General features: G+C 42.0%; 1 protein-coding gene and 1 non-coding gene across 5 annotated transcripts; both read left to right on the top strand.

Moving 5' to 3' along the window:
* The first annotated feature begins 2,060 nt into the window (after nt 1–2,060).
* On the top strand, nt 2,061–21,377 carry WEE1 (WEE1 G2 checkpoint kinase). 4 transcript variants are annotated; one of them, XM_033204540.1, is made up of 13 exons: nt 2,061–2,920; nt 4,354–4,559; nt 4,696–4,759; nt 4,950–5,122; nt 5,605–5,726; nt 8,172–8,246; nt 9,935–10,081; nt 13,168–13,263; nt 13,352–13,437; nt 14,364–14,534; nt 14,626–14,771; nt 16,348–16,436; nt 21,144–21,377. In XM_033204540.1, exons 1-13 carry the CDS (start codon nt 2,345–2,347, stop codon nt 21,209–21,211), a joined length of 2,019 nt encoding a protein of 672 aa, XP_033060431.1. In that variant the 5' UTR covers nt 2,061–2,344; the 3' UTR covers nt 21,212–21,377. The 4 variants fall into 4 exon arrangements, with proteins under 4 accessions (XP_033060431.1, XP_033060432.1, XP_033060433.1 ...); XM_033204541.1 differs by lacking the exon at nt 8,172–8,246; XM_033204542.1 differs by lacking the exons at nt 8,172–8,246; nt 21,144–21,377 and having other exon boundaries at nt 2,092–2,920; nt 16,348–17,647.
* On the top strand, nt 6,491–6,593 carry LOC117081892. The gene has a single exon (XR_004436363.1). It is a non-coding gene; the product is annotated as a small nucleolar RNA U13 (small nucleolar RNA).
* Nucleotides 21,378–22,007: the final 630 nt, after the last annotated feature.

Genomic DNA, 22,007 nt, shown 5'->3' with positions numbered 1-22,007 from the left:
AAATGCAAAAAATTATCAGGGCATGGTGGCGCGCGCCTGTAGTTCCAGCTACTCGGAGGCTGAGGCAGAAGAACGGCGTGAACCCGGGAGGCGGAGCTTGCAGTGAGCCGAGATGGAGCCACTGCACTCCAGCCTGGGCAACAGAGCGAGACTCCGTCTCAAAAAAAAAAAAAAAAAAATCCATAAAGGGCTAACAATAAGAAAAATAGGCAATATAAATAAATGTTAATTATCATTAAACCCATGACAACTGTTCAACAATATGAATCAAAACAATAAAACCACATCAGCGAACATTAAATATCCACTGATGTCCAGAATTCACAGAGTGTGCTCTAATCTACTGCTGGTGAGAATGTATTGTGTTTCTGGAGGGCAGTTTGCCAGTTTATATCCTTTGACTGAGGAATTCTCACTCCAGAGAGGTAGCCAAAAGAATATTTTAAAAAGGCCAGGCGCAGTGGCTCACGCCTGTAATCCCAGCACTGTGGGAGGCCGAGGTGGGGTGGGGTGGGGGGATCACCTGAGGTCAGGAGTTTGAGAGCACCCTGCCAACATGGTGAAACCCCGTCTCTACTAAAAATACAAAAATTAGCCGGGCCTGCTGTGTGCTTGTAATATCAGCTACCCGGGAGACTGAGGCAGGAGAATCGCCGGAAGCCGGGAACCCGGGAGGTGGGGGCTGCAGTGAGCCGAGATCGCGCCACTGCACTCCTGCCTGGGCAACAGAGCGAGACTTCGTGTCGGAAAACAAACAAACAAACAAAAAACATGGAGAAGGAAGAATATACACCACGGGGTTATTTACAACAGAAAACTGGAAGAGGCCAGGAGGGGTGGCTCACGTCTGTAATCCCAGGATTTTGGGAGGCTGAGGCGGGCGGATCACTTGAGATCAGGAGTTGGAGACCAGCCTGGCCAACATTGGGAAGTTCCTCTCTACTAAAAATACAAAAATTAGCCAGGTGTGGTGGCAGCCGCCTGTAATCCCAGCTACTCGGGTGGCTGAGGCACGAGAATCGCTTGAACCCTAAAGGCGAGGATGCAGGTTGCAGTGAGCCGAGATCGTGCCACTGCACTCCAGCCTGGGTGACAGAGCAAGACCATGTCTCAGAAAAAAAAAAAAAAAAAAAACTGGAAGAAACGTGTAAGTGCATTAAGGGACGGATTAAATCAGTTTAACGAAGCACTAGGGAGATTTTTTTAAAAATTGCGTTTAAGTTTGCAGCGAGCCAGGCCAATCGGTTTTGCCAACGCATGCCCACGTGCTGGCGAACAAATGTAAACACGGAGATCGTGTGCTGGGCACTTGGTTTCATGGTGGGCGACTGTGCTGCTGTTCCTTTTGGCCGCGGACAAGGTCGGCTGCAGAGGTGGACCTCTGCTTGGGAGAGCTCTTCTCGCTGTGCAGACACCCGCCCCTAACAGCCACCCACCTGGGGAAATAATGGGGCTCGGAGGCCTCCTCCCAGCCAGTGTCCAGCCTAAGCACATTGCTTCCCGCAGTTCAGAAAGGTCGGGAGGCCTGAGTCACCATTTCCGGCTCAGACGTCCACCCGAAACGTGGATACCCACTGCCACGCCCACTACGCCCCAGTTGCTTGCCCCAAAGGACAAGCGGCAAGAAGCGGCCTCCGGGGACAGCGGCCGAAGGCCATTCGGTCGCTGGCTCTTCTCAGCTCGCAGAGACCGAGAGGTGCTGCCCGGCCGCCTGCCCCTCTTCAGATCCCCCAGCACGGGAGGAGCAGCGACCGGGATGCGTCCAGGCCGGCTTTCGGGTTGGCTTCGGCGAGTCCAGCTCTCTTTTGCCCCTCCCAGAAGGCCGCCTCGGGTGCCGGGCCCAGCCCCGTCCGGGCGGTGTTCCAGCCACCCCGGGCTCGCTCATAGGCCCGGAACACCACAGCCAGCCCAGATTTGGCTGGTGCCGAGCCGGGGGCGGAGCCAGCGGGTTCCCGCCAAAATCGCGTAGATGGTCCTTCCCCCGCGGGCTACGTCGCGCCCTCCTTTTTTTTTCAAACCCGGAGCTGGACGGGGATTGGTGGACTGGGCACTCACGTGGTTAACGGTCGCGGGAAGCCGCGGAGCCCGAACCTGAGACTGGACCTGAGGAGACCTCAGCCTCCGTGCTCGGGCCGCCCCGCCTCTGCCGGACAGTCCGCGCCGCCGCTGCCGCCACCGTCCGCAGCCCGAGCGCCCCGGAGCCGCAGGCCGCCGCCGGGCAGAGACGCCGCGACTGCGACTAGGCGCGCCCAGCCGCACGTGGCGGACCCGCCCCCTGGTCCGCAGTGTCCTGGACCCCGTGGGTCTCCGCTCTCAGGTCCTCGGCCGGGTCCCCCGGGCCGCGATGAGCTTCCTGAGCCGGCAGCAGCCGCCGCCGCCCCGTCGCGCCGGGGCGGCCTGCACCTTGCGGCAGAAGTTGATCTTCTCGCCCTGCAGCGACTGTGAGGAGGAAGAGGAAGAAGAGGAGGAGGAGGGCAGCGGCCACAGTACCGGGGAGGACTCGGCCTTTCAAGAGCCCGACTCGCCGCTGCCGCCCGCGCGGAGCCCCACGGAGCCCGGGCCCGAGCGCCGCCGCTCGCCCGGGCAGGCCCCCGGGAGCCCCGGCGAGCTGGAGGAGGACCTGTTGCTGCCTGGCGCCTGCCCGGGCGCGGACGAGGCGGGCGGCGGGGCGGAGGGCGACTCGTGGGAGGAGGAGGGCTTCGGCTCCTCGTCGCCGGTCAAGTCGCCGGCGGCCCCCTACTTTCTGGGCAGCTCCTTCTCGCCGGTGCGCTGCGGCGGCCCGGGGGATGCGTCGCCGCGGGGCTGCGGGGCGCGGCGGGCGGGCGAAGGCCGCTGCTCGCCGCGACCGGACCACCCGGGCACCCCGCCGCACAAGACCTTCCGCAAGCTGCGGCTCTTCGACACCCCGCACACGCCCAAGGTGAGAGCGGCGGGCGCGGGCACCCAGCGGCCGACCCCGGGCCCGCGCCGACCCAGCCTTTTAAAAAGGCCGCGGCGCCGGAGCCCAGCGCCGCTGCCTGGGTTCGGTTACATAACCGGCCGGCTGCACCCCCGCTCGCTTTCCTGCGCCGCCCCCCAAAGTTGGCAGCCCTTGTTTTTGGCCCTGTCCCGAGGTTGTCCGTTGAGATTATGTAACTGAACAATGGGCCTCGTCTGGAACTTCTTCATCCTACAAAGGGGCCGATCGGCCCCTCCAGGTGGCCGAGGATTTGCCGCCTGTTGAGTCCGGGCCGCCCCGAGCGTGTCAGCCTCGAGTGCGGCACAGATAACGCGGTTTGCGAGGATGCTGGAGGGTGCTGGCCCGGCCACCTGACATTTCCCGAGCCATATGGTGCCTTTTAAACGCGGTGATCGGGCCTGTAATTTGGGCGGCGCAGGCAGAAGGAGTTAAAAAAAAAAATTGTCCTGCGCTGATCGTGTCGTGTCGTGTCGTGTCGTGTGGCGTTGATGGGGGGAAAGTCTGGGGCATGCAGGGAGACTGCGCTTGGACTTGGGAGTAAAGGCTGGCCTTCCAAGCATTTGCAGTCCTACAAACTCATCCTTATCCGTAAGTCCAGGTAGCGCTGAAGCCTCTTTCTGGACAAGGTCTTGGCCTAGCGTTTGTTTATATCGTTGGGTTTGTAGTGCCCAGAGTTTGGCCGGCCTCCGTGCGATTAGGAACATCCTACTGTTGATAAGGTATCTTAAAGAAGGAGGTGTTCAGCACCTGTGTTTTGAATGGCCTTCGAGTACTCTGCAGATGACCACTTATAAAACTGCGGATTTTGAAGCTGATACTTCCAGAGATTAAGACAAGCCTCGCATTTGTAAGATTAATATGGAAAATGCACCTTTTAAAGTGAGTTTGTTTTGTTTTCAATGTACCGTTTGTCATCAGCCTCAGGAATATGTGTGCTTTTGAGCTTTACGGTTTTATTGGCCGACTTGCTCAAGGCAAAATCCCTCTGGAAGTGAGGGGAGAAGTCCAGCGAAGGTGGCTATCCAAGCCCTATTTAGATGGGGGAGGGGAGCTTTTATGGGGCTCTCAGACTGCTTTCTATTTTTGGATGGGTTGAAAGAATTTGTTAACTTTTAGCCACTAGAATGAACTCAGTTTTAGGCAGCATTCATATTCTTTTTAGGGTTAGAGGCAGATTTTACTTTTCTATTTTTTTCCAGAAAAGGTAGTTAATACCCAGCTTCAGTCTTCCTAAATTAGCCACAATTTATTTTGCTCGAACTCTAACAAAGGCTTGTGTGTCGCTTTGACCTACGCATTCAGCCATATGAATAAGGCTCGTTGAAGGTTAGGTTGAGAAGGCTGACGATAGGACTTGGATCCTAAAAATTGTATTTGTATTTTTCCTTCCCTAGAGTTTGCTCTCCAAAGCTCGAGGAATTGATTCCAGCTCTGTGAAGCTCCGGGGTAGTTCTCTCTTCATGGATACAGAAAAATCAGGAAAAAGGGAATTTGATGTGCGACAGACTCCTCAAGTGAATATTAATCCTTTTACTCCGGATTCTTTGTTGCTTCATTCCTCAGGACAGTGTCGTCGTAGAAAGAGAACATATTGGAATGAGTAAGTCGTTTATTTAACAATTTGGTTATCCAAATAACCTAAGATTGGTTTGGTATACTTATCAAAATTTAGTTTCTGTTAAATGGCATGGATGTATCTGTCAGATATATTGATAGAAAAATACATATTTTTTCAGTTCCTTTGGTGAAGACATGGAAGCCAGTGATTATGAGCTTGAAGATGAGACAAGACCTGCTAAGGTAAATAGCTTTTTATTGTTTTTTGAAATTTACCTTTCTACCACTTAAAGTATGCTATGAATATGTTAAATAAGCATTTATACATAAGGTAGAATGGTTTTTAAATTTCACACATAGCCCTATCACCATAGCAAAAAATAATTGTTTTCATATGTTTGTATTACATATATGGTAACACTTTTTATTGCAGAGAATTACAATTACTGAAAGCAATATGAAGTCCCGATATACAACAGAATTTCATGAGCTAGAGAAAATTGGCTCTGGAGAATTTGGTTCTGTATTTAAGTGTGTGAAGAGGCTGGATGGATGCATTTATGCCATTAAGCGATCAAAAAAGCCATTGGCCGGCTCTGTTGATGAGTATGTATTAAACATTTTGTCTTTTGCTCTTTTGTACCCTATAGTGTTACTAACATTAAGGTTTCAGCTGGCCAAACACTGAATTCCATCTCTGACTTTGAGAAGTTGTAATGATTTAATCAGGTCCTTTTCACTTAGTACCATCAGTTCTTATTGGACTTGTTGAATAATATGAGTAGTCTGATTTTGGAACCTAATTTAAATTTCTTATTTCTAGTCAGCATCCATGAATTCACAGTATAATGGAGTTTATTCTTACCTGAGTCCTAGGGCAAGCAACATTTCTTCTTTCTGATAAATCTTCAGTGGAATCTGCCTTTGGAAAAATCTCTTACAAGTCTAAACCCCTTCTCTCTTAAGCAAGTTGCTTTTTAGCATAACAATAGATACAAAAGTTTATTGTATGAAGTTTCAGATAAATTAATTCAGTTTAAGCTTGAGTGAAAATTATTTACCATTCTATTAATCTCAAATTCTCCTAGGCAGAACGCTTTGAGAGAAGTATATGCTCATGCAGTGCTTGGACAGCATTCTCATGTAGTTCGATATTTCTCTGCTTGGGCAGAAGATGATCACATGCTTATACAGAATGAATATTGTAATGGTGAGTGATGTAATGGTTTTCTTGTGAGCTTGAGAAAATGAACACCGAGGAAGTATTTATGGTTATCGAAAATCTTGCTCTATTTCTGTCACTTTTATCTTTTATAAATTTAAAGATTAGAGGCCTAATATAAATTTCAAGTACAAGATTAAAAACCTTGTCCCTTCTGAAGCACCTAGTACATACCCAGTAGTAGAACTTTGCGTACTATTTATGTGCTTGTCACTCCAACTGAACTTTTTGAGAAGACAATGGCCTCACCACATATACTTTGGTGTCCTTAGTACCTAGCATAGTGTGTGGAGCATATAGTATTATGAAATGTTATGTTGAATAGGTTTTTCTGTGTCTAGTCTTTTATTTCCTTTTCATGTGGTGTGGTGCTAAAACTGATGTTTGTTAGTCAGCGAGTCTCCATTGATCTAAATTCAGCTGTTTCTTTAAGCGTTCTGTAGTCCTGCCCTACTCCCATGTGTCCAACCTAGTCTACCACTGGAATACACTAACACTTTTATTATGTTACATTATTTTAGTTCTCTAGCTTGTCTTCTCTGCCTCCTCTCCCCCAAGGATGAAACAAACAGGCATGTATGGATTCAACTTTGGATGTCTCTGTATAGCTTTCAGTTTCAGTAAGTCCTTCAAGGGCCGACTTACATCTCTCCTTTTCTATTAAAAACCTTTACCAAAGTCTTGGTCAGAATTCTGGTTCTTATGGATGTCTGTCATTATTATACACCAAATCTTTTATAGATTATTTCTCAACATTTTTGTAGTTATAAGCATGATGATTGGGTTTTCATACTCAAGTGTGAAATGTGCCTCCCTCTAACCTTGTTACGACATCAGCACATTGCCAGTCTGAAATGAAAAATATCTATAGATTGTTTCTGTTTCTGTATATCTTCTGTGAATATAGAGAATTTAGAGTTTAGTGAACACTTGAGAGGAGATAACAAAGATTTTATTTTTGTTGATTCTTATTATTCCTTAAATAAACAAGACCAGTTATCTCATAACTTATAAATAAATAAGTGGTGTAGGTATGGATTCAGGTCCCCCATATTTAAAAACAGTGAACAAAACAGAAGTAAAAGATCCATTTTTCAAACCTGATTCCTCGTTAAGTTATTTAATAAAGTTCTCCACACTTGAAAGAACTTGAGTGTCTGGTATACAGCATTGCTGCTAGTTTTTTTCACACAGCTCTTGAGATGTTTCTATTCATACCATCAAAATATTTATGTAACTATCTATCACAACCTTATGGATTATTCTATTTCTTAACCTTTATTTTTCAGGTATTGCATTTGACCTAGAACAACTTGACCATAATGTCATGTCCATTCCATATTTGCTAGACACCATCTCTTTTCAGTTTCCTTTTTTCTCTTTCTCACCTTGTTGATGTGAATAGTTCTCTTAACAGAATAGTTCATTAGTAGTCCAGGAATGGCAAATATGTAGCAACCTACCAGTACATGGTTGTGTAAATCAGATGATTTTGAGAAAACTTACTTGAGCCTGGGAGATAGGGAAGAGTAGTCTTGCTATCCTCTCAGATTACAAAAACCTTGACCTGTTATAATGTTAGATTATAAATAATCTATTGAAAATAAGTTTTTTTTTAAATTTATTATTTTGTTTTGAGACAGAGCCTTGCTCTGTCACCTAGGCTGGAGTGCAGAGCAATCTCTGCTCACTGCAACCTCACCTCTGGGGTTCAAGTGATTCTCCTGTCTCAGCCTCCTGAGTAGCTGGGATTACAGACACGTGCCACCACGCCCAGCTAATTTTTGTATTTTTAGTAGAGATGGGGTTTCAACATGTTGATCAGGCTGGTCTTGAACCCTGACCTCATGATCTGCCTGCCTCAGCCTCTTAAAGCAATATAAGACTCTTGAAGAAAATAAGTAGTCCTGTGAAACAGGACTGCCTCTTTGTGTGGCTGTTTGTCCTACTTAGATAAAAGAAAATAAGACTATCTGGATGCATTTGTGATCTCTTCCTTTTGTTTCCATTCCTCTTTCCACATAAAGCTTTGAATATACTAAAGGCTCATCTTCACATCTTTTCCACAGTTTCACAGGAAAATGATTCTGTTATTTGTACTTGAGTAACTGATTCCCTTTATTGCGATTTAATTTCCTTATTATCTTATTCATTTACATTATAAGCCTTTTATCTTGGTTTGGTGATAGATTGGAATTAACCTGTATAAACAAGCGTAGAAAAATGTTGATGGATAGGGAAAGAGAACCTGAAATGTCAGAACCTGTTTTACTCTCGTCACCTTTCTTGCCCTTCTAGCAATAAAAGAAGAAATTGGCACAGCTAAGGTTGCTGAATCTGCTAAAAAGAGAATTAGCCATATTCTTTCTAGCAAATTTGATCTAGGACTTTGCCTGTCTTGGCTGACAGTGTTATTGGTTTGCTCTCTTCTAGAGCACTCTTTTCCCCCCCTCAGTTCAAGATTTGTACAAGTAAGGAGAACATACTCAAGACTAAGATACCGAGATGGTAATTTATTTTTATTTTAAAAACATGTTTGACATTATGTTATTCAGTCTTATTTAAATTGTAGGACCTCCTTTTCTGACTAATACATCATTGACCTTCCTAATTTTATTACCCAGATCTGATTTTTTTATTCCTAAGACTTAAACAGAAGATGTTTAAAACAATTCCTCATTGCCTTTGAGATAAAATATAAACTTTAAAAGTTTGAAAAAATGTAAACAAATTAACTGATTGATTTAACTAATTCTATAAAAGCAGGTTATGGTCTCATTCACAGTAAGAGTAGTATAAATTAATAAATTAAAACTATACTAAAATACTGACTTTTTACCTATAACATCTATAAACTTGTCAAGGGTATGGGGAAACAGGTATTCTCATGCATTGACAATGGGCATATATATTGGTACAGCCTTCTCGATGGAGAAATGTGTATGTGTAAAACACAATCTCCATATATTACAAACGTGCATACCCTTTAACCCAGCAATTTGGCTTCTAGGTGATACACTAAATGTATGTGAAATGAGCAATGTACAAGGTTATTTATTAGGCCATAGTATGTAATAGCAAAGACTTGGAAATAATTTTAAAATGTCCATCAAATGGGGGACTGATAAATGCATTTTTTTTTTTTTGAGTCTGAGTCTCACTCTGTCACCCATGCTAGAGTGCAGTGGCCTGATAGCAGCTCACTGCAACCTCCGCCTCCCAGGTTCAAGCAGTTCTCCTACCTTAGCCTTCTGAGTAGCTGGGATTACAGGTGTGCGCCACCGCGCCCGGCTAATTTTTGTATTTTTAGTAGAGACGGGGTTTTGCCATGTCGGCGTGGATGGTCATGACCTCTTGATCATGACTTGTGATCGAACTCCTGACCTCGTGATCCGCCCGCCTCAGCCTCACAGAGTGCTGGGATTACAGGTGTGAGCCGCCATGCCCAGCTGATAAATGCATTTCTATTCAATTATATAATGGAATTCTATAGAGACAAGAATAAATGGATTGTCTTTGTATATTGGTATAGAATGATCTTTAAGATAATAAACATATGCTGTTATTTATGCAAAAAGTTGAAAAGAATACATAGATCTGAGCTGAGTGTGGTGGCAATGCCTGTAGTCCCAGCTACTTGGGAGTCTGAAGCAGGGAATTTGAATTTGGGTTTGGGAATTCTAGGCTGTAGTGCGCTATGCCGATCTAAGTTGAGCATCATTATGGTGGCCTCTGTGGAGTGGGTCACCACCAGGTTGCCTAAAGAGGAGTAAACTGGCTTAGGTGAGAAACAGCACAAGTCAAAATTCCTGTGCTGATAAGTAGTGGGATCAAGCCTGTGAATAGCCACTGCATTCCAGCTGGGCAACATAAATAGACTCTGTCTCTTATAAATTAAAACAAACAAAAAAACAAAAAACCCTGATAATACTGGTTTACTCTGGGAAAGAAACAGGTGGGTTGCTGAGGTGTATGATTGAGAGAGAGACTTTACATTTTATTTTGTACCCATGCAGATGTATTACCTATTGAAAAATCAGTAAAATTTTGATTTCACAAGCAGGTTGAAGGGAGAAGGTCCTATAAAAATAACACTTTCTTGGTTGAGATTGGTTGGTTGAGACTCATTCAGTAAAGATGGAAGAAAGAAAATATTTCAGAAAGAAGAAAATGCTAATATTTTCTATTTTTGTCAGGTGGAAGTTTAGCTGATGCTATAAGTGAAAACTACAGAATCATGAGTTACTTTAAAGAAGCAGAGTTGAAGGATCTCCTTTTACAAGTTGGCCGAGGCTTGAGGTATATTCATTCAATGTCTTTGGTTCACATGGATATAAAACCTAGTAAGTATTGCAGATCTTCTGACCTGTGTTCCTTGGGGTTATAGAGAATAAATTACTTCATTATGACAACATTGAAAAAATATGTATCTTATGTTTTCTCATTGTTAGTTTTTTTTTTTTTTTTTTTTTTTTTTGAGACGGAGTCTTGCTCTGTCGCCGGGGCTGGAGTGCAGTGGCCGGATCTCAGCTCACTGCAAGCTCCGACTCCTGGGTTCACGCCATTCTCCTGCCTCAGCCTCCCGAGTAGCTGGGACTACAGACGCCCGCCACCTCGCCCGGCTAGTTTTTTGTATTTTTTAGTAGAGACGGGGTTTCACAGTGTTCACCAGGATGGTCTCGATCTCCTGACCTCGTGATCCGCCCGTCTCGGCCTCCCAAAGTGCTGGGATTACAGGCTTGAGCCACCGCGCCCGGCCTCATTGTTAGTTTTAAAAGGCCTTGGATCCACTTACCAATATTGTTTTATGATTTCTGTTTATCTCTTCCCTTGTTAACCCCCAACATTTGAGATGATAAACTTTTTTGAGACAGCGTCTCACTCTGTGGCCCAGGCCGGAATGCAGTGGCACCATCTCCACTCACTGCAACCTCCCCATCCCGTGCTCAAGCAGTCATCCCACCTCAGTCTTCCGAGTAGCCGTGCTACAGGCATCTGCCACCATGCCCAGCTAATTTTTTGTATTTTTAGTAGAGACAGGGGTTTCACCATGTTGGCTAGGCTGGTCTCGAACTCCTGACCTCGTGATCTGCCCACCGTGACCTCCCAAAGTGCTGAGATTACAGGCGTAAGCCAATGTGCCTGGCATGTGTTTTATTTTCAAAAGAGAAAAATATCTTTGGACTTAAGGCAGTAAATGTGAATTCTTAAGGAATAGCTGTATTCATATAAAATGTTAGACAAATATAATAGACCCTTATACAGTATAAAAGTTGAAAATATGAAGGGATGTGAAGTTTTAAAATCTTCAGATTTAGGCCAGGCGCAGTGGCTGACACCTGTAATCCCAGCACTCTGGGAGGCCGAGGTAGGTGGATCACGAGGTGGGAGTTCGAGACCAGCCTGGACAATATGGTGAAACCCTGTCTCTACTAAAATTACAAAAATTAGCCGGGTGTGGTGGTACGTGCCTATAGTCCCAGTTACTCGGGAGGCTGAGGCAGAAGAATCGCTTGAACCCGGGAGGCGGAGGTTGCATTGAGCCGAGATCGCGCCATTGCACTCTAGCCTAGGCGACAAAGCGAGACTCTGTCTCAAAAGAAAAATTGGCCTGAATGGTGGCTCACACCTGTAATCCCAGCACTTTGGAAGGCCGAGGCAGGCGGATTGCCTAAGCTCAGGAGTTCGCCACCAGCGTGGACAACACAGTGAAACCCCATCTCTACTAAAATACAAAAAATTAGCTGGGCATGGTGGCAGGTATCTGTAGTCCCAGCTACTCTGGAGGCTGAGGCAGGAGAATTGCTTGAACCCGGAAGGCGGAAGTTGTAGTGAGCTAAGATCACACCACTGCACTCTAGCCTGGGTGACAGAGCAAGACTGTCTCAAAAAAAAAAAAGAAAAACTTCAAATTAACAAATACCATCATAAAATAAGTTGTCCTATGAAGAAAGTAAAACTGTATAGATGACTCCAGTAAATGTAACATAAATTTAATACTATATATTTGTGTGTGTGTGTGTGTATATATATATTTTTTTAGACAGAGTCTCGCTGTCACCCAGGCTGGAGTGCAGTGGTGTGATCTCGGCTCACTGCAACCTCCGCCTCCCAGGTTCAAGCAATTCTTCTGCCTCAGCCTCCCTAGTAGCTGGGATTACAGGCATGCACCACCATGCCCAGCTAATTTTTGTATTTTTAATAGAGACGGGGTTTTGTCATGCTGTCCATGCTGGTGTTGAACTTCTGACCTCAAGTAATCCGCCCACCTTGACCTCCCAAAGTGCTGGGATTACAGGTGTGAGCCACCACTCCCAGCCTTATTTTTCAAAGATGGTCTCACTCTGTTGCCCAGGCTAGAATGCAGTGGTGCAATTATAGCTCACTGCAACTTTGAATTCCTGGGCTCAAATGAACCTCCTGCCTCAGACTCACAAGTAGTTGGGACTATAGGTGTGCACCACCATTCCCAGCTATTTTTATTTTTTCTTTTTCTTTTTTTAGAGATAGGGTCTCACTATCTTGCCCAGGCTGGTCTCAAATTCTAAGTCTCAGGCAATCCTTCTGCCTCAGCCTCTCAAAGCACTGGGATTACAGTCTTGAGCCACCATACCTGGCCAATACTATACTGATAAAACTATTAAAATCTGCCACTAAAAGCTCATGTTAATCATGATCTTACCTGAATTTGAAGAAAAAGGTAATATGTATACAGTAGGAAATAGTGAATCACAAAGCCATATTGCAAGGTAGATGCTGTATGGTCAGCCAGCCTCACTGGCTAAATGACTCATTCTGTTCACACCAGCCTTATAGCACTACATTAAAATTTGGGCTTTCACAGAATTTCACAAATTACTGATAGTACCTTTTTTGCTGAAGAGTAATGTGCGGAAGACAAGGGCCTCATCCAGTTTAAAGTGTTTAGGATCAGTGATAGGCTGGAAAATATATTCCCAGAGGCCCAGAGTGGTGGCTCATGCCTGTAATCCCAGTACTTTGGGAGGCTGAGGCTGGAGGATCACCTGAGGCCAGGAGTTTGATCAGCCTGGCCAACATAGCGAAACCCCATCTCTACTAAAAATATCAAAGTTAGCTAGATGTGGTGGCATGTGCCTGTAGTCCCAGCTACTCAGGAGGTTGAAGCATGAGAATTGCTTGAACCTTGTTGCAGTGAGCCAAGATCATGCCACTGCACTCCAGCATGGGCAACAGAGCAAGACTTTCTCAAAAAAAAAAAAAAAAAAATTCCCAGCAAATATAACCCTGGTCTCTATCCCCTGAGATGCTTATTCCATGGGTTTGGGCTAGAACTTGAGAATCAGCATTTTAAAGAGCATTCTGGATGATTTTGGAATATGATCTTGTTTATGAACTCTGGCTTTATTATTAAGTGTTAGTTTGGCTTACATAATTAACTGTTTGACAGGTAATATTTTCATATCTCGAACCTCAATCCCAAATGCTGCCTCTGAAGAAGGAGACGAAGATGATTGGGCATCTAACAAAGTTATATTTAAAATAGGTAAGAAAGGTAACCAGATTACTACCTTAAAATAAAGAGAAGGCTTTTTTGTTTTTGCACTTCACTGTATTTTTTTCAATACTTCCAGGTGATCTTGGACATGTAACAAGGATCTCTAGTCCACAAGTTGAAGAGGGTGATAGTCGTTTTCTTGCAAATGAAGTTTTACAGGAGGTAGTTTTTCTTCTCCCTTAATCATAGTTTGCTTTGTAACACTTAGCAGTTGATAGAATAATATAAATTCAGATATATTAAACTTTTAAGTTAACTAATAGAAGGGAAATACAATCTAAACCATCATCTGAGGGCATTTAATTAGCAAAAAGTCATGAAGGCAAAGATTTATAATGGAGTTGTGGTAAAAAATATGTTCTCATACACCACTGGTGGAACCTTAAAATGGCATATCCTTTTTGGAAATCAGAGTATTAGTATTGCATTAATATTTAAAAATCATGTACTCATTGACTCATAATTTTTACTTCTAGGAGTTTTTCCTGTAGACATATTCATATACAAACACAAGTTGAGAACAATGTAAATAAGTGTTTACTAATAAGAGAATGATTAAGTAAAGTATGGCACATAGTTTTTAGTATGGCATATAGTTTCAAAAGAGTGTGACAAAGTATTTCTTGGTAAAAATTTTGAATGAAAATAGAATAAGAAAAATTTAAAGTGTAATTGTCTGATCCCATTGTTCTTTGTAAATATGTGTATATATATATATATATGTTTGATTTATCACGTATGTGTGTATTTGCAACTTGTCAGTGTGTTTCTACGTGTTTTGTGTTTGCATATGAATCCCTAGAGGTAGAGGGGTTTCTTTTGAGAGTTGAATTGAGCTGTTGATAAAGAAGAGGCATTTACTTTTTTATATGTGTGTGCATTTTCCCCCAAGAGTGTATATTACTTTGTAATTTAAAAAATAAACCTCCCCAAATTTAGCAATTTATTCTCTGAATAGGTCCCAAACTTAAATGTGATGTTAGACATTTTGATTAAGTCTTATTTTTCACCTAAGTCATCTTGAGGTGTAATCTTGTTTTATTTTGACCATGTTTACATTCCTTAAAAAAATTGTTTTAATTTTACAGAATTACACCCATCTACCAAAAGCAGATATTTTTGCGCTTGCCCTCACAGTGGTATGTGCTGCTGGTGCTGAACCTCTTCCTAGAAATGGAGATCAATGGCATGAAATCAGACAGGGTAGATTACCTCGGATACCACAAGTGCTTTCCCAAGAATTTACAGAGTTGCTAAAAGTGAGCATTTTATATATGAGGCCCTTTATTGACATGGTTCTATGTTTTATTAAATGCATGTCTGTACCTTAATTTTACTTCTCTTTTTAAGGTTATGATTCATCCAGATCCAGAGAGAAGACCTTCAGCAATGGCACTGGTAAAGCATTCAGTATTGCTGTCTGCTTCTAGAAAGAGTGCAGAACAATTACGAATAGAATTGAATGCCGAAAAATTCAAAAACTCACTTTTACAAAAGTAAGTAAGGTTTTATGTTTTCTTTTTACTTTTTCATTTGCTTTGATTCTCAAATTTTAATGAGAGATGATTTAAGCTTTCTATCAACCAAGGGTGGTGGTTTTTTGTGTTTTTTGTTTTTTGAGACAGGGTCTCACTTTGCCAGGCTGAAGTACACTGGTGCTATCATGACTCATTGCAACCTCCACCACCTGGACTCAAGCTATCTTCCTATCTCAGCCTCCTGAGTAGCTGAGCCACAGATGCGTGCCACAACACCCAGCTAATTTTTATATTTTTGTAGAAATGGGGTTTTGCCATGTTGCCCAGGCTGGTCTTGAACTCCTTGGGCTCAAACCGTCCACCTGCCTTGGCCTCCCAAAGTGCTGGGATTATAGGAGTGAGCCACCTCACCCAGCTCCAGTAGTTCTATATGTTGTTATACAGTGAAAGCTTGGGGACTTCTGCCATAAATTAGTATTTGACCTATTAAATTTGTGTTGTTTCTAAACTTTCAAATTATGAACTTTAAAAATGTTGAGACTAACATATATTTGCAAGTGGTGATAGTCCCCAAGCCATAAATGGTAGTAAAAGCTAAGTGAGCCTATACCAATGTTTTCTTCCCAGATTGTCACCAAAAATTAATATTGTCCTTGAAACATTCTATTCTTATTTTATGAAAGGATGAAATTAATGTCATTTTGGTTAGTAGATGATTCTTATACATATGTTTTTAATTTCTGGCTAAATCTTTTTATCCTGAATGAAGATTCTCATATTTGACTTCATGACTGGATATTTTCAAAAAACTGGTTGCAATGGTAAAGGTTATTGAAAAGAGAATATTAGAGAACATTAAGTTACCACAGATCACATTTCTAATTTTTTTATTTATTGCAACCATTTTGCTTTTAACCTAATAACACTGACTTGAAAAGGTTATGTTAAGTATTAAGATTTAATATTTAAATTTTAAAAAGTGTATATTAAGAGGTTTACTTGTCACTAGTTTGATATCCATCATAGTTCATACAAATAGGAAATAAAGTGTTCCTTTCATCTCTGTTATGTAAGGATAGATTCGCAATATAAATTGGAGTTTTTGAAATTATTATTTATTTTTAATTTTTTTTTTTTACTAGGGATAGGTTTGTCTGGAAATTATTTATTATTATTTATTTAAAAAGATGGGGTCTCGCTCTGTCACCCAGGCTGGAGTGCAGTGGCGCTATCATAGCTCACTGCAGCCTCAAACTCCTGGGCTCAAGCAGTCTTCCAACCTCAGCTTCCCGAGTAGCTGAGACTACAGGCGTGAGTCACCACATCCAGCTCCAATTATTTTATAAGAACCAAAGTCATTACTAGCATCTTTACTACTTGTTTTCAAGTATATGTGATATTTTAATTCAAAAAGCACAAAATAATTTAATAAATTTAAGTTGTTTTAATAGAAGCTTCAGTTTCATGTTTTATCTTTCAATTGTCTTAGAATAATGATGGCATGCAAATATCTCCCAATCGACAATATAGTTTGTGTTTAGTTTTTTAGGATCTCTTCCTAAGAATAATACCTTGTTTTCTATTTTTATGTCAGAGAACTCAAGAAAGCACAGATGGCAAAAGCTGCAGCTGAGGAAAGAGCACTCTTCACTGACCGGATGGCCACTAGGTCCACCACCCAGAGTAATAGAACATCTCGACTTATTGGAAAGAAAATGAACCGCTCTGTCAGCCTTACTATATACTGAGCTACTCATTTCCCACCTCCCCCTGAACACTGTGACAAGAGGAAGCTAGGTTGAAATCACTGATAGAATCCAGTTTGCAATTACTTTCTCGATTGGTGTCAGTAGTTTTACTGATTAGGACTTTTATTGTGAATTACAGTTGAAAGCTGTATTTTGACCATTGCTATGTCAGGCTTTCATCTAATCTTACCAGTCTGTCTTCTGTAGGATGTGTCACTGTTGGATGTTACACCAGCCTTTCCAGGGTTAACCACTGTGGTGGTGTGCTGCTTATAGTTTGCTGTTGCATTGTAATAAAAGGTGTCTTTCCCTGTAGTGACCTGTAAAAAGTACTCAAGGGCTTTGTTACAGACATACTCTCCCTTTGAAAAGGGACATGCTAAAAGACTCGTTACTACTCAGCCTTCAGTGTACCTGTGTGTCCATCTTGTATTTCTTTTTTTAAATTGTGAATTAGACTTGTATGTCCCGCTGGGAGCACTTTGTAGGCATTGCATGAACCATGGGATGATGATTCTGTGGAAGTATTGCCTTGTGAATTTGCTGCTATTTTAGTTTTGTCTTTGCTGTAAACTTGTAGCATTAAACAATCATTGTTGTTAATAGGTCTTCTTTTTGAAACAATTATGTGAAATGTATAGCTGCTTTTGATGAAAAGCAGCTATTTGCCTTTTTTTTTTCCTTTGAACTTTGAAGCTAGTGCATTGGAAAAATGCACCCTTTCCCCCCTTTGGAATGCTGTATTAATGTAGTATAATAATTACTGGTTTTGTAACTTGTTCTGGTAATGTCCTTCCCTGACTCTTTTAAAATGTCTCCCCCCAAGTTTTGTACTTGATTGTATTATTAGTCTGTTTTTAAATGTTTTGCCCGGTTTCTCTTCAATATTTGTGTATATAAACTGATCTTCGTGATATTGTATATAGCTGTTTGAAATGCCAGAATGACTTCTGACATTCCAAGTTTTTCACAAAATATATTTTATCTGTGATTAGCCATTTGACTAATAATACTGGCTAACAGATGTTGAAAAACATTGTCTATTGTTTGTTTTCTCATTAATTTTGGTCTAAAACATGTTTGCACTTGTCTTTGACTTGTGTTTTATTAACATTGATTGGCATATTAAAAGTCACTCTGAGCTTACCTTAATTGTCTAAATCCTTGTGATGCCTGTTTTCTAATATTTTATCTCTATTATCACTATACTATAAAATGTATAGTGTGTATAATATACTATTATAAAAGCAGAGGGCACATTTTGATTGAATATGGAATTTCGTGGTGGGCTTTAGAACAAAGCTACATTTTGCCATTGAAGAAAAATTTACCCATCAACTTTGAATGTATTTTGTCATAAGTGTTTAGTATTTTTATATCACATTGCATGTTATGCATGTGACTTGCTAGAAATGTAGCATGATGTAATTTAAAATATCTTCAGATTATTAAGTAATACCATTCACAGAAGAAAACTGGGGAGGTTTTGTTTTTGTTTTTGAGACAGAGTCTCACTCTGTTACCTAGGCTGGAGTGCAGTGGCATGATCGCTGCTCTCTGCAACCTCCACCTCCTGGGATCAAGCGATTCTCCTGCCTCAGCTTCCCAAGTAGCTGGGACTACAGGCATGCACCACCACACCCAGCTAATTTTTTGTATTTTTAGTAGAGACGGAGTTTCACCATGTTGGCCAGGCTGGTCTCGAGCTCCTGACCTCAGGTGATCTGCCTGCTTTGGCCTACCAAAGTGCTGGGATTACAGGTGCCTAGCGCCTAAAGTGGGGAGGGTTTTAATTCTCACTAAACTAGGCTGGGTTTTAAGATTTGAGGCGAGGCGTCTTGGCTCATGCCTGTAATACCCACCACTTTGGGAGGCCAAGGCAGGAGGATTGCTTGGGGCCAGGCGTTCGAGACCAACCTGGGCAACACAGTGAGACCCTATCTCTACAAAAAACAAAAGAATTGAGTGCAAATTGAAGTGATAGTGTTATTTCTATGGCATCTTTTTCTGATGTTGATTAGAATCAGAGATGGGGACTCATTGTTGCTTAGGCTGGTCTTGAGCCCCTGAGCCCAAGAGATCCTCCTACCTCTGGAGTAACTGGGACTATGAGTGTGTATAATCATGCCCAACCTCTGCCATAAATACTTCTAACAGATTTGATTATATTAGCTTTCTAGTCTATGGTATCTTAAAATTTAGAGGTGTGAGATGAATTGGTGCGGACAGAAGAATTAGATATAAAAGCTGGTGAGTATGTGTGATAAGACCTAAAAAGCTACAGGAACTGGAGCATGCAACTCACACCTTTTAGTAGCTACTGATGACAAAGCTATAAAAAGATCACGATAATTGGGCTGGGTGCTGTGGCTTGCACCTATAAAATAAGCTACGATGCTGCCATTGCATTCCAGCCTGGGTTGCAGAGTGAGAGCCTGTCTCCTAAAATATATATATATATATATATAAAATCAGTGTTAATTTATGATCATTTTAAGTCACTAAGGTGTATTTTTCCAGTGCACTAGCTTCAAAGAAACATTCAGGTGTTTTTCATCAATATTGTAGTAAAATTTTCACATAAGAATATTGGATTAAGGAAAACTGATATTTGGTGTTCAAAGAGGGAATTCTTAGGCCATCTAAAAGCTGATATGAGAGTTAGACTCATATTTAACCTAAAGGTACTTTTGTTGAGTGCTATGTGCTGACTATGTAGTAGACCAAAGACCAGTAAGAATTAGTTTTTGCCCACTAGGAAATCAGGATAAAATAGAGGAGACTTTTGTAAATATATAATGACAATAAAATGTAATAAATGCTAATGCTGGAGGGATTGTGCAAGGTAGAATGAAGGTTCGAAAGACTATACATATCTTATGAAGATACTGGTGGTAGATTGGAGAATAGATCCAGGGAATTATGTTCAGACTAATTTCAACATTATTGTATAGTAATGACTATACAAGAAAGGAGGGCCTGAACTAGGACCTTGCTGTGGATAGAAAATAAGCGGATAGGGATTTTCTTCGAACGGTTTGAAACTTTGAACAGTTTTTGTTTGTTGCTAAAATTGAAGCATTGAAGGTTTTTTCGGAACACTTAACTAAAATGCAGGGGTATGCTACTGTTTGAGACAGGTGTTTGCCATCGATAAAACTTTTCTTTTTTGGAAAACTGACTTTGGTAAGGTAGAACATTTTTAAGTATTGACTATGTGGTTGGGTAGGAGGTATTACATATTGTGATTGACTGCAAATTGAAACTGTTGCCTTAACTTTATCCTGCCAAGAATACAAGAGCAGTAGGCTTTAATTAATGAACTAATGTATTTTGAAGAGTCCATTATTAAGCTTTGATTTTCACTCCACTTTGTTCCGGAAGTCAAGAAACTATGGCATTTTTTTGAGGCCAGGTGCAGTGGCTCAAGCCTGTAATCCCAGCACTTTGGGAGGCCAAGGTGGGCGGATCATGAGGTCAGGAGTTTGTTCAAGACCAGCCTGGCCAAGATGGTGAAACTCCATCTCTACTAAAACTACTAAAATTAGCCAGGTGTGGTGGCACATGCCTGTAATCCCAGCTACTTGGGAGGCTGAGGCAGAGAATTGCTTGAACCCACAAGGTGGAGGTTGCAGTGAGCCAAGATCATGCCACTGCACTCCAGCCTGGGCAGCAGAGCGAGACTCCTTCTCAAAAAAAAAAAAAAAAAAAAAAAGGCCGGGCATGGTGGCTCACGCCTGTAATCCCAGCACTTTGGGAGGCCGAGGTGGGTGGATCACCTGAGTTCGGGAGTTTGAGACCAGCCTGACCCACATGGAGAAACCCTGTCTCTACTAAAAATACAAAATTAGTTGCGCGTGGTGGCCCATGCCTGTAATCCCAGCTACTCAGGAGACTGAGGCAGGAGAATTGCTTGAACCCAGGAGGGGGAGGTTGTGGTGAGTCGAGATTGTGCCATTGCACTCCAGCCTGGGCAACTAGAGTGAAGCTCTGTCTCAAGAAAAAAAAGAAACTTTGGCATTTTTTTAAAAGTTCATAATAGCTAGGTTGAATGCTAACTGTCCTGGGATGCTCCAGGCTGTCTCCCAGTTCTTAAGCAACAGCATCCTGACAATAGAGTAGTTTTCCTTCTTCCCCAATCTTTACAAAGCATCTCACTGACTTCGACCAACAGAGCAAATAAGCTGTTGCATTTTTTTTTCCTAAGTTGGCTTGCTACAGAATTTGTTGCATTCTTAAGGTATCTTTACTTGTGAAATTTGCAAAGGCCAATTAAAGCATTAATACAAGGAGGATAGATCAAAAAAGAATTTTGGAAGTGTTTTGGATATCATGTAAATCTTAAGTGAAGCCTGGAACTAGGAATTTGGAGGAAACTGCCTCATTCAGTATTTTTGAAGGTATTTGTATAATTGTAAAAAGCATCACTGAAACTGACACTGCAGAGTAAGTGAATCTAGAAATTTCTCTTGCAAACTGATAATATTGCTAGACATTTCTTGGAAGCTCAGCAAAGTAGATGTTTATAAAAATGGAAGAATAAGACATCATTGAAACTGTCCCTCTCCCAATATTTAGCATTCAAAAACTTTTGAGAGGCATTCATCTGACATCACTGAACTTTCTTTTTTCTTTGTGGCAGATGACCCTAATTTTCAGTGCAAATTCAAAGGTCTCTGGAGTAAGGAAAAATATCTATGTATGCCCTAGGAAGATTCACCAGGAAAAGATGGCATGTTGTGCCCAAACTTCATTAAACTAAGAGTCAAAGAAACTTCAGCCAGTCCAGCCCATGAAGAAAAATACCTCAAAGGAACATTTACATCACAGTTCACATTGTTTAGTTTTATATGGTTAATAAACATTTTGAAGAGCATATATTTGTTCTGATTTTTGACATAGTTATGGTATGAAATAGGTTTCCAGGCCTGGAATTCCAATTTATGCTTACTAATTCATTATGCCAATGGGAAATACAGTTTTTTTGTTTGTTTGTTTTATTTTTGAGACGGAGTCTCTGTTGCCCAGGCTGCAGTGCAGTGGCATGATCTTGGCTCACCACAACCTCCGTCTGCCAGGTTCAAGCGGTTCTCCTGCCTCAGCCTCCCAAGTAGCTGGGACTACACACACCCGCCACCATGCCTGGCTAATTTTTGTATTTTTAGTAGAGACAAGGTTTCACTATGTTGGTCTAGGACTCCTGGCCTTGTGATCTGCCTGCCTCAGCCTCCCAAAGTGCTGGGATTACAGGCGTGAGCCACCGCACCGGGCCTGGAAACATAGGTTTGGTATACAATTCGATTTAGGATGACTATCCAGGAGAGGAGGAACTTTCTTGCAGGTGAAAGTATGAAGGCTCAAGGGAGTAAAATAATTTAGGAAATCAATTTAGTAGGTAGCAGAGTCAGAATTCCAACTCAGATCTCAAGCAAAGAATCATGCTTTTTCTAGACATATGAAAGTTGAAGACAAATACTAATTAAAAAGGTGATCCCCAACCTTTTGG

This window comes from Trachypithecus francoisi, unplaced genomic scaffold, assembly GCF_009764315.1.
Source record: "Trachypithecus francoisi isolate TF-2019V2 unplaced genomic scaffold, Tfra_2.0 Lachesis_group8, whole genome shotgun sequence".
Taxonomy (NCBI): domain Eukaryota; kingdom Metazoa; phylum Chordata; class Mammalia; order Primates; family Cercopithecidae; genus Trachypithecus; species Trachypithecus francoisi.
The sequence above is the reverse complement of the archived record's forward strand: the minus strand, read 5'-3'. Positions and strand labels throughout refer to the sequence as shown.

Excerpts from the sequence above, each read along its gene's own strand:
- WEE1 (XM_033204540.1), top strand. The coding sequence starts at position 2,345 with ATGAGCTTCCTGAGCCGGCAGCAGCCGCCGCCGCCCCGTCGCGCCGGG. Across the intron at positions 4,760-4,949 it reads ATGAGACAAGACCTGCTAAG|AGAATTACAATTACTGAAAG; the intron begins GTAAATAGCTTT and ends TTTTTATTGCAG. Across the intron at positions 14,772-16,347 it reads AAAAACTCACTTTTACAAAA|AGAACTCAAGAAAGCACAGA; the intron begins GTAAGTAAGGTT and ends TTTTTATGTCAG.